This window comes from the organism of the source record quoted next, unplaced genomic scaffold (genome assembly GCF_019419815.1).
Source record: "Pyrus x bretschneideri cultivar Hongxiangsu unplaced genomic scaffold, Pyrus_bretschneideri_v1 Contig7, whole genome shotgun sequence".
Taxonomy (NCBI): Eukaryota; Viridiplantae; Streptophyta; class Magnoliopsida; order Rosales; family Rosaceae; genus Pyrus; species Pyrus x bretschneideri.
The window spans coordinates 9484915-9497928 of NW_025999809.1; the positions used below are offsets into that span (position 1 = coordinate 9484915).

Sequence of the window (13014 nt, forward strand, 5' to 3'; positions counted from 1 at the left end):
GTACCGTTTTCTTGATTTACAGATAGAAAGAATCCGATAATATCGAATTTGCTAACCATAAAATTCAAACCTAAAATCTCGTATTTACAAGTAGATCCGATCAACAACTTTCTGTAATTTATTAAATTTAACATCGGGTGGAAGATAAGTAAACTATACTGTGCTTATAATGTTATCAGCAAAGCTGATGTGGTCCAAGGAATGATACAAGTGCACTATAATATACACAAGGCACTGCCAAAAGCTACCTTAAATCTGTAAGGTTCTTAGGTTCTCTCAGATTCTATGCAAGTATTTACTAATTACTTCGATTTAAATACAGCAATGTGCAGAACGACATCATATACTATGCGTTCTTGGTTGGTGAGAAATAATGAGCAATACTGGAACCCCGTTTTACTACATTATGCCGCTTGTGAGGCCGGAGCAAGGCACGAACTTCTTGTTGTATTTCTGGTGGCAGCTCATCGATGACAGAGGGGTCAATCTCATCCACATTGTAACTCCATGATGCTCCTGTTCTTTGTTCAATTTGAGATGAACCACCCACACTGGAAGCCCCAGCTTCTTCGAAGGGTCTTTCTTTTGGCAGCTCAGATTGATTACTATCCAAACTGCTATCATTTCTAGACTGGGAGCCTGCAATATAACTCAAGTTTAGCAAGAGAGGCAAGGACGAGTCTTCATGTTTTCGATTTTAAAGCGAGACAGTGGCAGGACACAAATTTACCAACAGATAGCGGTGCTTTAACATCTTCAGTATTTTTAACACGTTCTGGCTTTTGTGGAGCGCAAGATGGATCTTGATTCTTAAAGAATCTCAATATCGAAGATGTTCCCTGCCATACAGTATCATCATAAAGTTAAGCCAAATCTTCTACAAACCCAACTTCCCATATACGAGCACTTGATGGCTAAAAAACAGGAAGACGACTACTTTGTTGCAAAATATATTCATTCTTCATCATCCTAGATTTAAGGTAGCATTCATGACATTATTGCAATGCCACAGACAAAAATGAATCAAAGAGATGGTAAAAATGATTTAAGAACCTTGTCTTTCACTGCTTTTCTTTTCTGCTCCTGCCTATTGGAACTAGGCACGTTAAATGTAATAACACATGGTTCTTCCCCATAATTAATGTTCATCTGTCGACTTTGATTCATTTGTGAGCAGTGCTCGCTTCCTGCATGGATATCCTTAATTATACAGACAGAAGGAAAAGAAAAGCAGTAGGTGGGATAACCAAGAGTTACATCCTGTGCAAGATACTACCTGAGGTCGACAAGGGTACAGATTCTTGGGTGAATTCATCTTGTATTTGATTTTCTGAAGAGCAACATGGATTCTGCAAATGAAAGAGTAAATCATGATTCTCATATTCCCGAGCAGAATCGTTTCATAGGAAATGATGACAAATAAACGACTAAGCATGCAATTAAATCATTGTAATTAGCATCGCACAGCATAGTATAATTATCATATAAAAATAGTGAAAATACGATAAGTGCTATTTTCCAGTGAAGTAATGCCATGGAAAGTAACTAAATTGAACACAACTGAGAAAGTGGGTAAAACGAAAGTAAAGCAACTGTAGATTGGAAACTGAGGCCACAAGAGGAGTCATAATGGAGTCAATCTCATAGTCAGTTGAAGCACAGAGAATCTAAAGATGATATATTTCCGCCCATAAGACACAATTACTATTAAATCTCATAGTATATACATTCTGGTTGCTTAGATTTCAGGTGCACAATTAAACGTAAACCTCAAAAAAAATAATTGAAAAACCTGGTCATTCAACAAATCCTTTTTGTCTTCCAGTTGATCCGAACTAGGCACAGCATGCTTGATCGTGGTTTCTCCACCAGGGAACTCAATCTGTGGCTTAGTTACATTCACCTCCGGGTTGCTTTCTTTACCTAAATCCACATTTCGCTTCCATCAGAGTGATTAAGACTGATTTGAAACTATATTTAGTAATTACACACAAAGGACAACTAGGAGACTGGAAATACCTGCAGGTGACAGAGGATCAGCTTCTTCAAAAATGGTATCCTGTGTTTGCATTGTCGAAGAGCAAGACGTATGATTGCCATGAAAGTATTTCGTGATTGAAGCTGTTCCCTGCAAGATGACATATCCACATAGTAAATACGATGCTATAAAAAAATGGATTGCATTTGTCCAAATACTTCTTTTCTGATAGAATAGTTGACTTTCTTTAATATGCTAATATTCTGAAGCATCAACCAGCAGATAATGATCGCAAATGTTACACGGCGTTTTGAGAAAAAAGAATCAATATCTAACGGTTCTTGTAAAGTTCTTTAGGGCATGCTGCAAATGACCATTTAGAAGTGTTTTAAGCGGTTGTAAATAGGGCAGAGACCTAGAAATCAAAGTGGAAAGGTAGAAACAATGGATGAACCATACACTATATACTAGGAACCAAGTTTGGTAAAACTTACAGATGGTATAGGAACAATTTTACTTGCTGAAACAGAAAGCGACGTTATTCCCCATTGGTTGTTTTGATTTCCTTGTATTTTGGCTGTGTATGATCCCAAGTATTCTCGTAGTGCAGCTTGAAATAGACTAAAAGCATCCTCTTGTATCTTGGCAGTCCCATACCTTAAGGGACAAGACTTCGAAGGAAACTTCTTATGTGAATCTGAATCACTGGCCTGAAGGGTAAATCATGGTCAGAACAAAGCAAAATGGAAAGAAACCATACCCAAAATTTAAGAGTATCTCCACTGGTAGGGGAAAATTTAATGGTAAAAAAGAGAAGGTTCGAACACAAAACAGATAGGTACCTTGTATGCAGTACCATGCATCATTAGTGTGTGAGCTATCCTTTTGTTCTGGTCCAAGTCTGATTGAAGACGCTCACTCAATTCCTCACAAAGTTGATTAAGCCAATGCTGAACCTGCAAAGAACCAAAAACCTGGTATGACGACCATTGAAGAGAATATATTATAGAAGCCCCTTTCATTCCATGTGTAACACAATGAGGAATTTCCCACATCCCCTTAATTTTGGTAAATATATGATTACTTGAAATAAAACTGAAATTTTGTTATGCTCGAATACCTATAAGTCACATTAGCCATTTCTGCATGCAATTTCTTGCGATTGTGTCATCTCAAATGAGACTATGAGAGAACCATAAGTCTGAAAAACTGTAAACCAGTGAGTGCAGAGTGCCAGTACAACAAAGAATGTGTGCGGCTGAATTAAATAGTGACATTCATGTAACTTCTCATGATGTTTATATTGAACTAAAAATTTTCAATAGAAGCAAGGAGACTTGGCATATTTACATTTCCCATTAGTTGAGTGACATTTACGAGATTAAATCCCATGATGGCCTAGTACGTGAGATCAAAATCATTCACCGCTAGTGCAAGCTACAAAGCGAATTTGTCTATTGGAGAGCATTACTTACAGAAGCAATCGTCTTCAAAGCCTGAGGTCCAGGAAATGTCTTCCCAGAACCATGGCTTTTCGGAAGAAGGCGCCCCTCAACTTCTTCCCCGCTGACCCCTCTAGCAATATTCCATAACCAGGTACTGTGATTCATGAATTATGTAGAGATCAGAAATGAGATCATGACAAGTTGTCATTCAAAGAAAATAATTCAATGATAGGTAGTCACCCGGTATTGATTCCATAGAGTTCTTGTAGTTTTGCCTCTGAAAACTGCAAAAGGTCACCAACAGTGTTAATACCCAGGTCACTTTGTAATGAACTCCCCAACTTTCCTCCAAGCTGCTTCCTGAAAACAAAGATTTCTTTACAACTATGCACTGTTTATTGGGAAATATAAAACTAAGAAACATATAATTAAATCTGGTTTTATTTTGTTCATGCTTCAAGCAATGTAGTTTTGCAATGCAGGTTGTAGTCACATAATGGGCATATCATTTTGACACAAATCTTTTATTCCGGGTAGAACAATCTCAAACTCACATTTTCTTAATTGGCAAGGGATCTAGCAATCCTTTTACAGATGAGAACGGAACAATAGTTTGTTGCGCAGGTTTATTCATACCACTTGCAAGTTTAGCCAGCATCTGATAACAAATCACATATAGTTGATGACACAAAAATCAAAATTCGTCATAAGGGTAAGTGTCCTTGACAACATGATAGTCCACAAAGGAAAACAAAATTAGAAAATTTGAGACTAAGGACCACTTTGGTTTCTACCTTATTATGAGCAATGCCAGCTGAACAAGTAAATTCAGTCTCCTTCAACACTTGCAACCTGAGTTCTGCAACAATGAGTGCCCCACAAGCTAATAGTTTATCACGTCGATCAACACTGCTCCTGCAAAGCCATTTTCGCACATTTTCTTTGGCATCACTGCTGTCCTGAATGAACCCAATTTCAGTATTATAACAGACTTCTAATGCAAGATGAGCATATATAAAACTAGAGGATCGAGTAATCCTGCTTTTGAATAAACAACGTTAATAATAAAAATTGAGAAGCAAAATTAGGCCTACTAGAAATTTTCAGAAAGTACACCATTATCCCCAAGTTCATTACCTAAGCTAAAACTTCTATACTATACTAAATAGTCAAAAACTGAATAAAAATAAACACAAACTCCAACACAAAGGAATAAATGCAGTAAGAGACTCAAAATGGTGTGTAAATGGATTTTAATCTGGGTATGTAAATGTTTAATATTACGTTGTTCTATTCTGCTTCATGATGCATGTTAGAGAGAGAGCTGAGAGGATGGAAAGAAGAAAGATAATCAAGAATCCAAGATCCATGTAAAACGTTAATGTTCCCTGAACTATTGATATATCCTGCTACTCCAAACACGCACAAATAAAAGAAAAAGAGACCAACTAAACATGTTCATCATGTTATCTCATAAGGGAATTGGAGACATATTATCTCTGCCAACCTATGCTATTTATGATAATTCAAATTGACACTACGCATTAACATTAAAAATAAACATAGTTCATTGACATGTGTTAAGTTTTAACTAACCTCGCTTTGAAGCCCCAAAACATGCGACTTGAGAGCTTCCTCTTCAATTACTTCCAAGCTCTCGGGAGGAGCTTCCACTAACATGGTTTCTGCTGCATCAGTAAGATCAAGATACACTTCGTCAATTGATGCCCTCTCACATCGACCCTTCATTGCCAGAATAGAAACCACCTACACAAAATAAGTTCATTATAAGTACAATTCTCTTAGAGAGTCGCTAATGATAAGAAATCCATAAGACATTAATGTCTCTCAAACCATAGAGACCTCTGATCCCGCATTGCGGTATGTGCTCAAGTCAGCTTTACCACGAGCTACTGGGACTTGGACCAGCTGAATTTGTGGGCAAACTTGCTTCGACTCAGAACCTCGCATCGAACTGAAAATCATGCCTCAGTTGTAGACTTGACACAAAAAAACTTTTTTGTTTATAAAAAAGGCACTAGAAGTTGTAACAAGAACACTATTATACCGTTTCACACCACATTTTCGGGCCTCGTAGCTGACAGCAATCAAGGCCCCACCTTTCCAGGCGTTATACTGTACCACAGCTGTTGGTAAGCCCCTTAAATCTGGTTGTTTCCTTTGCTCCACTGTAAGTGAGATAGACGATATGACTCCACGACAAAACCATGGATACAATTCTAAGATTTAGCGAAAATGGGGCCGTAAGAACAGAAAAATTCTCTCAACAGTGTTAACATCATTTAATGAAATGTCCCAAGATAATGTGTAAGTTATATAATAACGACTTATCCTAATTTATCCAAACGGAATTAAACGGGTGTGTGGAAGCATTTTCCAATTTCAATAAGCTAATCAGTTCAACAACAACAATTTTAATCCCATAGAGTAGCTTTCGTATGTGTTGCTTATTACTAGGCCATCATCAACCAAATAAGGTAAATTCCCTTCTCAAGTCGGAAAATGTTTCATTTCTACGTGTTATTCATTGTCTACTAGTTTTCGGCCAGCCTGTGAAACTTCAAGAGTTTACAACAATCAACAATTCACATTGACAAGATTACATTTCAGCATTGTTCTGCTCAGAGAGGCGAAATCGGTCTCAATTTTCTCGATCAAAGGCCGGAAAGCTATGGTTTTTAGTAATTAAATCACAATTTAATACCAATTATCCAAAAAACTCACATGGGAGTATCTAAAGACTGCATTTTTTTACTACCATTTATAAATTTCCAAACCCTAACAGAGTAACAGTCCCCATTGAAAAATACAATTACAGACCCAGAGAGAGAGAGAGAGGGGAGAGGAGAGGGGAGAGAAAGGGACCTTGAACGTAGAAGCAGTCCATGTCGACGTGAGCAATGACTCTGGAATCAGAGGTTTCAGGCCTTGCCACCGGCATTTTCTTCTCTCTTCTTTTTCCCTCCAAATCCAATTTCTTCCAGTAATAGTATACGACCGGCAAAAATTGTAGTGGGCGTAAGTTAGTAAAGACGTACGCCATTTGTCTAAAGTGCGCACAAGGTTTGCCCTCTCACATTGCCTTTGGGCTTTATGGAAAGCTTCGGCATTCAGACTACTTGGGCTTGAGTGGGCCACGAAATATTGCAAACGTCATGGTCTGAACTAGGAATGTGATATTCACACACTCTATTTTACTTTTCATACACTTTTTTAATTTTCGACCGTCGGATCGGATGAATTGAAGAAAATCAATGGATAGAAATTAACAAGGGATGTGTAAGAAGTAAAATGGGGTATGTGGATAGCACATCTCTCTGAACTATCCATCTTTTTTTCTTTCTTTTTTATCTTCTTGGAATCATCTTGAGATTAATTAACTTAATTTTAGGACCTTTTAGCTCTCCACATGTTCTGAACAAACCAACGGTTATAATAACAAATACTATTTTTATAATGAATTGTCAATTTGTTTGATTCATACTGATGACCAAATAGTCTCCAAATCAAATAAAACTTTATTGAGATGGTCTTTAGAAGATAATAAAAGGTTAAATTAGGATCTCATCCCTTGTCCGCGATGTTTTTACTAAAACCTTTCAATTTTTTATCAAAGTTCTTTTACTTTTGTTCACAGCAGCATTTGACTCGCCGACTCAACGTTTTATATTAATTTATTAAAATAATATCTTTCTCTTTCTCAAACTGAACCCAAAATAGTATTTATCGCCTAAAGTTAAGGCGATTAATTTACATTCTCAAATTTTATTCATCTCTCTCCCACGCAACTCCGCTCCATAAGAAGCTAAGCTTATATATATGCAACTAGGTTATCTTCACAAAACTATATGAATATATAAAACTCGTATGACGAAGGCGGCATAAGAATTATTCCAAACAACCAGCAAAACCAAAGCGTTTTAGTTGAAGCCTTGTATAAGAGGTGATGAACCAAAATTATAAACTTTTCATTATCTAAAGGTGCTTCCAGTCACCAACCACTAAACCCTAATATTCTGTCGAGGGGAGGATAACGGGAGTGTAATTTGCACGACGACACCAACAACCTTCATCTTTGCTCATCCCTTACTTCTCTATTACTAACAAAAAGTGAAAATTAAAACTTATAACGGGTCTTTAGGTTTTTAAGAACTTCGAAATGACGAAACGCAAGACAATTGAAATTTGAGTCAAGGGTAAGAATTTAGGTAAAACACAAGTCCAATCAATTCAATTCAATGTGTATATATGTTTTTTTGGTCAAATAGTTCAATATATTGAGGGGGTGTGATATTCACACACCTTTATTTACTCCTCACACATTTTTTTAATTTTTTGCCGTCAGATCAGATGAAATGAATAAGATCAAAAAACATAAATTAATAAGAGATGTGTGAGAAGTAAAAAAGGATGGGTTGATAGCACATCTCTATATTGAGCTATCTCCTTTGACTTCCTAACTTTCTTTTTTTTGGTCAAAGGTAAATATTATTATCACGCGCACACATATACATAGGTGGCCCACTTACAATACAAGCACAAAACAAAGATATAAACCTCCATAGCAACACAAAAAAGAGCCCAGCACAAACTTTGGGGCCCAAAACAGAAAAACACAAAACCAGAAAAATCAAGCAGCCGGTTTCCTCTGTCGTCGCCGGAGCACCAACCATCAACAATGAACCAGCTTCCCTTGCAGACGCGGAAGATCCAAAAAGGCAAAGCCCCATAAATGAAAAGGAGAAGACTCCACCTACCTGCAACAAGAACCACAGATATCCAAATCGCAACCACCAAGGAAAAGAAGCCAGTGGAAAATACAACAAGCAACAGCGCCGAGAGCGGTGGACAAGTGGATGGTGGTGTAGGGATGACAACGGTTCGGTTTTGAGATGGAAATGCTATATCCATCTTCATAATCACGAAAATTAACCATATTTATAACCGCAAATTAACTATCGGGGATTATCCATAACCATATCCACCAGGTAATGGATTTTCAAAAAACAAAAAAATATATATATTTATCCAATTGACGCATTATAAATTTTAGTAGATACTAAATCCGTCATTAAATAGCAATATCCAATTACAAAAAACTAACAATATATTTGAAGTTATTCATGATAACATGCATCAATTTCATGACAGTGAGACTCTTGAAGATAGATGAATCCAATAAACTTGTAATATTTGATAATTAATATATAAAATGATTCAATGAATCAATTTGGTTGAGTATAACAATAAAAATATTGAATTGATGAGGTTGTTGGTATGCAGCATGCATGATGTTTGGTGCATAATAAAGATAGTATAGAGTTTAATGCATGCATAATAAATTAGTATAAGGAGGGTTCGATCAATTGAATAAAATTATATTATATATCATATATATATATATATATATTTATATATATTTGGGTCGGATTCGAAGACGGATACGGATTGGGAACCCTATAACCATATCTAAAATCATAACCAAATAAAGTTCATGATTTTTCCCCATATCCATACCATACCCAAATTTGCATATTCAAATCCAATTCATTCGAGCGGTTATCCACGGTTATCGAATTTAATGGATAGAATTGTCATCCCAATGGTGGTGCACCTGAGCTGGAACTCTAAGCACCATCCGATTAACCCACAAAAAGTGGAAAGGCGAAGCAAGTACAGATCTGGAAATTTGTGGGAGTGAAGGAAGATAGAGCCAAATGGAATAGACAGAAGATGGATTTATTAGAACCATGTAGGTGAAAAAATAGTAAGAAGAAGATGAAGGGGAAGGTCGGAATTTGGGGCTTACCGATCGAAGGCGTAAGGGGATGGGATGGCAGTGAAAAAGTAACAGGAAAACAGGGGAAACACAGATAAAAAGAGAAATGAAGAAAAGAAATAAACAAAGAAAAAGGGGTTGCCGCCGACCCTGACCACTGCTAGGGCCGGCGACCAAGCGATTCGTTGGAATTTTTACCACTCACAACCCAGTGAGAAGACCTCTCACGCAGATAGAAAAACTCTCACCTTTCGGGAGAGAGAAGGTTTTTTTGACTTCCTAACTTCAATTTTACTTTTTTTTACTTCCTAACTTCAATTTAACTTTTCTATCAAAACCCATACAGGAGGATGGTGCGTCGTGTGTCTTTGGAACTTAGTTGAACTCTTAAAAGGCCTATAGGGCAAACTGTTGCACCGGCTCCTGCCATTGTCAGGGGAAGAGAGTGAGCTAGATGAATTTGAACCATGGTAAATCCAACCATGAAGAGAGAGCTTTCATCAAAAGCCATATTATATAAGGGTGTGTTATCTATGTACATTTTTTTACTTTTCACACATTTTTTTAATTTCCGGCTGTTGATTCGGATGAATTCAAAAAAATCAAATGACAGAAATTAACACAAGTTGTAAGATAAGTAAAAATAGGTGTGGATAACACACTCCTTTTATAAATACGATGGCATAGAATTTTCAAAAAGACGGGCCAAAGACCAATTTCCAACATCTATATTGTCCCCAATTTGGTAATTACCACCTGCACAATTCGTTAGGTATGAGATTTTATCGAAAAATGTCTTGGTATTAGTTGGAGTGGGGTTGAGATATTTAAACTTTTTTTTTCACAGAATTTTGGTCGATGTGGATATTTCAACAGGTGGTGTTGCTGTAAGATCCCACATTGACCAATAGAGAAAGAGTGATGTGCTTTATATGTACATGCCCACCTCCATATTGCACGAGGCATTTTGGGAACTCGCTGACATCGGATTCCATCGGAACCCTAAGCTAGTGAGTTCGGGCAAGAGCATTCACAAGATGGGTAACCCACTAGGAAGTTCTCATGTGAGTTTCCAGAAACAAAACCGTGAGTGTGTGGTCGGGGCCCAAAGCAGACAATATCGTGCTACGGTGGAGTCGAGCCTAAGATGTGACAACTGCTATTCACACATCTCTTTTTACTTTCCACACGTCTTTTGTTAATTTCTATCATTTAATTCTCTTCAATTCATTTGATCCGACAACCGACAATTGAGATGTTCAGTGAGAAGTAAAAATGAATGTGTGGATAACATCCTATAAAATAATTTAAGGGTGACAAATAATGTAGTGTAATTTCAAATCTAACTCCTCCAAACAAAAGTTGCATTGGGGTTTTTGTATTCATTAATTTATGTATTTTCTGACTAAAAATTCGATTATCATGTTTGTTTTTTAATTTTGTTTTCGTCAAATTTTGCTTCTTTAATTTTGACTTTTTACTGATTGCTTGTGCATGTCATATGAAGTGAAAACTGATTTAACGAACTCATAAGCATGCGATTCATCAAGAGCCTAGAAACCCTGAGCAGCAGATCACATGGATGGATGTGAACCAACTCTCTCCCACAGAACTATCATCATAAGAAGCTTGGACATGAGTGCAGCTATCTGACTAGTAATTAATCAACTTTTTGAAGCCTACTGAAAAAAAAGAAAAAAAAAAGAAAAGAAAAATTGAAGGAGCATATTTAATTCATGAACCTGGTTTTTTTGACTGATTTTTTTTTTTAACAAATTTAATATTGAAAAAAGGGGCACTTTGGTTTCAATCCCTAATCAACCTAATTGTTATAATTAAATCTTATTTGTTTAAATAATTTGATCAAAGTCCATGATATTATTTAATATATTTAACTCCTACATTTATGCATACAATATCCCAAAAGTTATAAAATTTAAACAAATTTAAATAATATTTTTACAATATAACAATTACTTAAAAATCAATAATATAGTAATATTATGCTTCACATACTTGTAGAAAAAAGATAATGTACCCATGTAACTATTGATATAGTTTAAGAAATAACTATTAACATATTTAAAATATAAAATAAATACATATAATCAGCATGGGTACATTCACAAAAAAACTATGAGTACAAATTAAATAAAAAATATGGGTACATATCAAAATTCAAAATTATGGTTACAAATTAAAACTAAAAAGAATATACGTACAAATTAAAAATAGAAACATATGAAAAAAATACTAAAATGATATATTTGGAAATGATTAATAAGTTTTTTATTTTTAAAATTGACAAATGATGACTTGTGAATAATTTTAATATTCAAACAATGACATGGAGATTAGTCAAGGAACTTTGATCAAAAATGAAAAAGAAATAAGGTTTCAATTAATGAAAAGAAAAATAAGAGATGAGAACCTAATTTATCCTTAATAAACCCTAATCATTATGCTCTAGTTTTGGTTTAGAACGTCTAAACTACTGACTAGCTAGCTAGCTAGCTCAAGGAAGAAACCCTAATGTATACTTGAATTTTGGAAAGAAAGAACATCTACAAATGGATATTTGTTTTCCTTAGATTGCTTGAAGGTATATGTGTTTTAGTTAGCCTTGCTTTCCCAAAAAGAAGGTAAAGTAAAAGTTAAAAAAAGCTTCATGAAATTTTGGGCAAGTCAAAGTGCCAAACCAAACTTGAAACTAATGAGGAATCGAGACCAAACTAGCTAGCTAGCTAAAGGAAGAAACATTGACAGGCTAGAAAAAAGAGGGGAGAGAGAGAGAGAGAGAGAGAGAGAGAGAGAGAGAGGTACTGTACCGACCTACTGGGTTGCTTGAAGGGAAAACACAATCTCCAAATATGAGGAGTTTGCCTTTTTCTGTATATGGAAGTTTCTTGAGGGAAGAAATAAATTTCCAAATCTGAGCGACCCTACTTTTTCCATTTTTGAAGCATAAATTCTGAGACAAATGATAACACTAAATAGATTGACGCAAACAAGACACGGTGATTGTCCTGACTCAGATTTGCTTCTCTAACAATACCAAACAAAAGCCAAATGGTCTACGGAAAGAGAATATGATGACTCAAAGAAAGGAGAAAGGAGAGTAGTCAGAAGGAGCAGATTACCCAGCTTCTTTACAGAAAGTGAAATATTATATATAATTATTATATTATAATTTGAAGCAAGTTTGTGAAGCTGCTCAACTGTCTTCGATTAGGAGGAGGATTCTCTTACTTTTATTCTCATTTTATTCTCTTCTTTCTTCTTACATATTGATTTTATCTTATTGTTTTTATAAAAAAATTAATATAAAATATTAACGTATTTAAACCGTAATGATTCATATAGAAAAAGAATCAAGAGAAGAGAGATTAAAAATGATGAAAATCCTTTATTCGAATAAAGTTTTTCGTTGTTCACGCCATTTGTCCAACTACTGCAACAAAGCCCTTCAATCAATGGGATTGGATTGGACATATGACCCGACAAAGTCTTTGTGTCGTACACACCACCTGCGTCTAGGGCTGCATGATGTCTTTTTCAACCAAGTACCAAGCACAGGAAAAGACTTGGCTGCAGATCCTGCTTATCTCTAATTCCGATTGAATACGTGTTCAATTTTTTATTGAAAAAATCAAAATTTAGACACGTGTAGAGTTAGAATTGGGTGTAAGCAGTATTTACTGTTGAATTTTCAGCAGCCAAGTTCAGTTCCCAAGTAAAACAATAGTGATAATAACAACTTATCCAAATAATATTAAAATAATTACTCTATT

The 13014-nt window shown here is 35.7% G+C and overlaps 1 protein-coding gene across 2 annotated transcripts; it reads right to left on the reverse strand.

Annotated features, from left to right (window-relative positions):
- Positions 1-95: 95 nt before the first annotated feature.
- Positions 96-6474, reverse strand: LOC103932410 (DNA polymerase eta). Of its 2 annotated transcripts, none has more exons than XM_048573921.1 (16): positions 6310-6474; positions 5492-5663; positions 5287-5398; positions 5020-5190; positions 4218-4382; positions 3978-4081; positions 3664-3783; positions 3454-3577; positions 2821-2934; positions 2473-2688; positions 2020-2128; positions 1793-1923; positions 1277-1349; positions 1054-1187; positions 731-839; positions 96-639 (listed from the first exon to the last, which is right to left on the reverse strand). In XM_048573921.1, exons 1-16 carry the CDS (start codon positions 6383-6385, stop codon positions 347-349), a joined length of 2223 nt encoding a protein of 740 aa, XP_048429878.1. In that variant the 5' UTR covers positions 6386-6474; the 3' UTR covers positions 96-346. The 2 variants fall into 2 exon arrangements, with proteins under 2 accessions (XP_048429878.1, XP_009340278.2); XM_009342003.3 differs by having other exon boundaries at positions 5492-5612; positions 6310-6473.
- Positions 6475-13014: the final 6540 nt, after the last annotated feature.

Coding starts and splice junctions, on each gene's coding strand:
- LOC103932410 (XM_048573921.1), bottom strand. CDS start 6,385: ATGCCGGTGGCAAGGCCTGAAACCTCTGATTCCAGAGTCATTGCTCAC. Junction 4,383..5,019: donor TTTTGGGGCTTCAAAGCGAG/GTTAGTTAAAAC, acceptor GGGTTCATTCAG/GACAGCAGTGATGCCAAAGA. Junction 2,129..2,472: donor AAATTGTTCCTATACCATCT/GTAAGTTTTACC, acceptor GTCATCTTGCAG/GGAACAGCTTCAATCACGAA.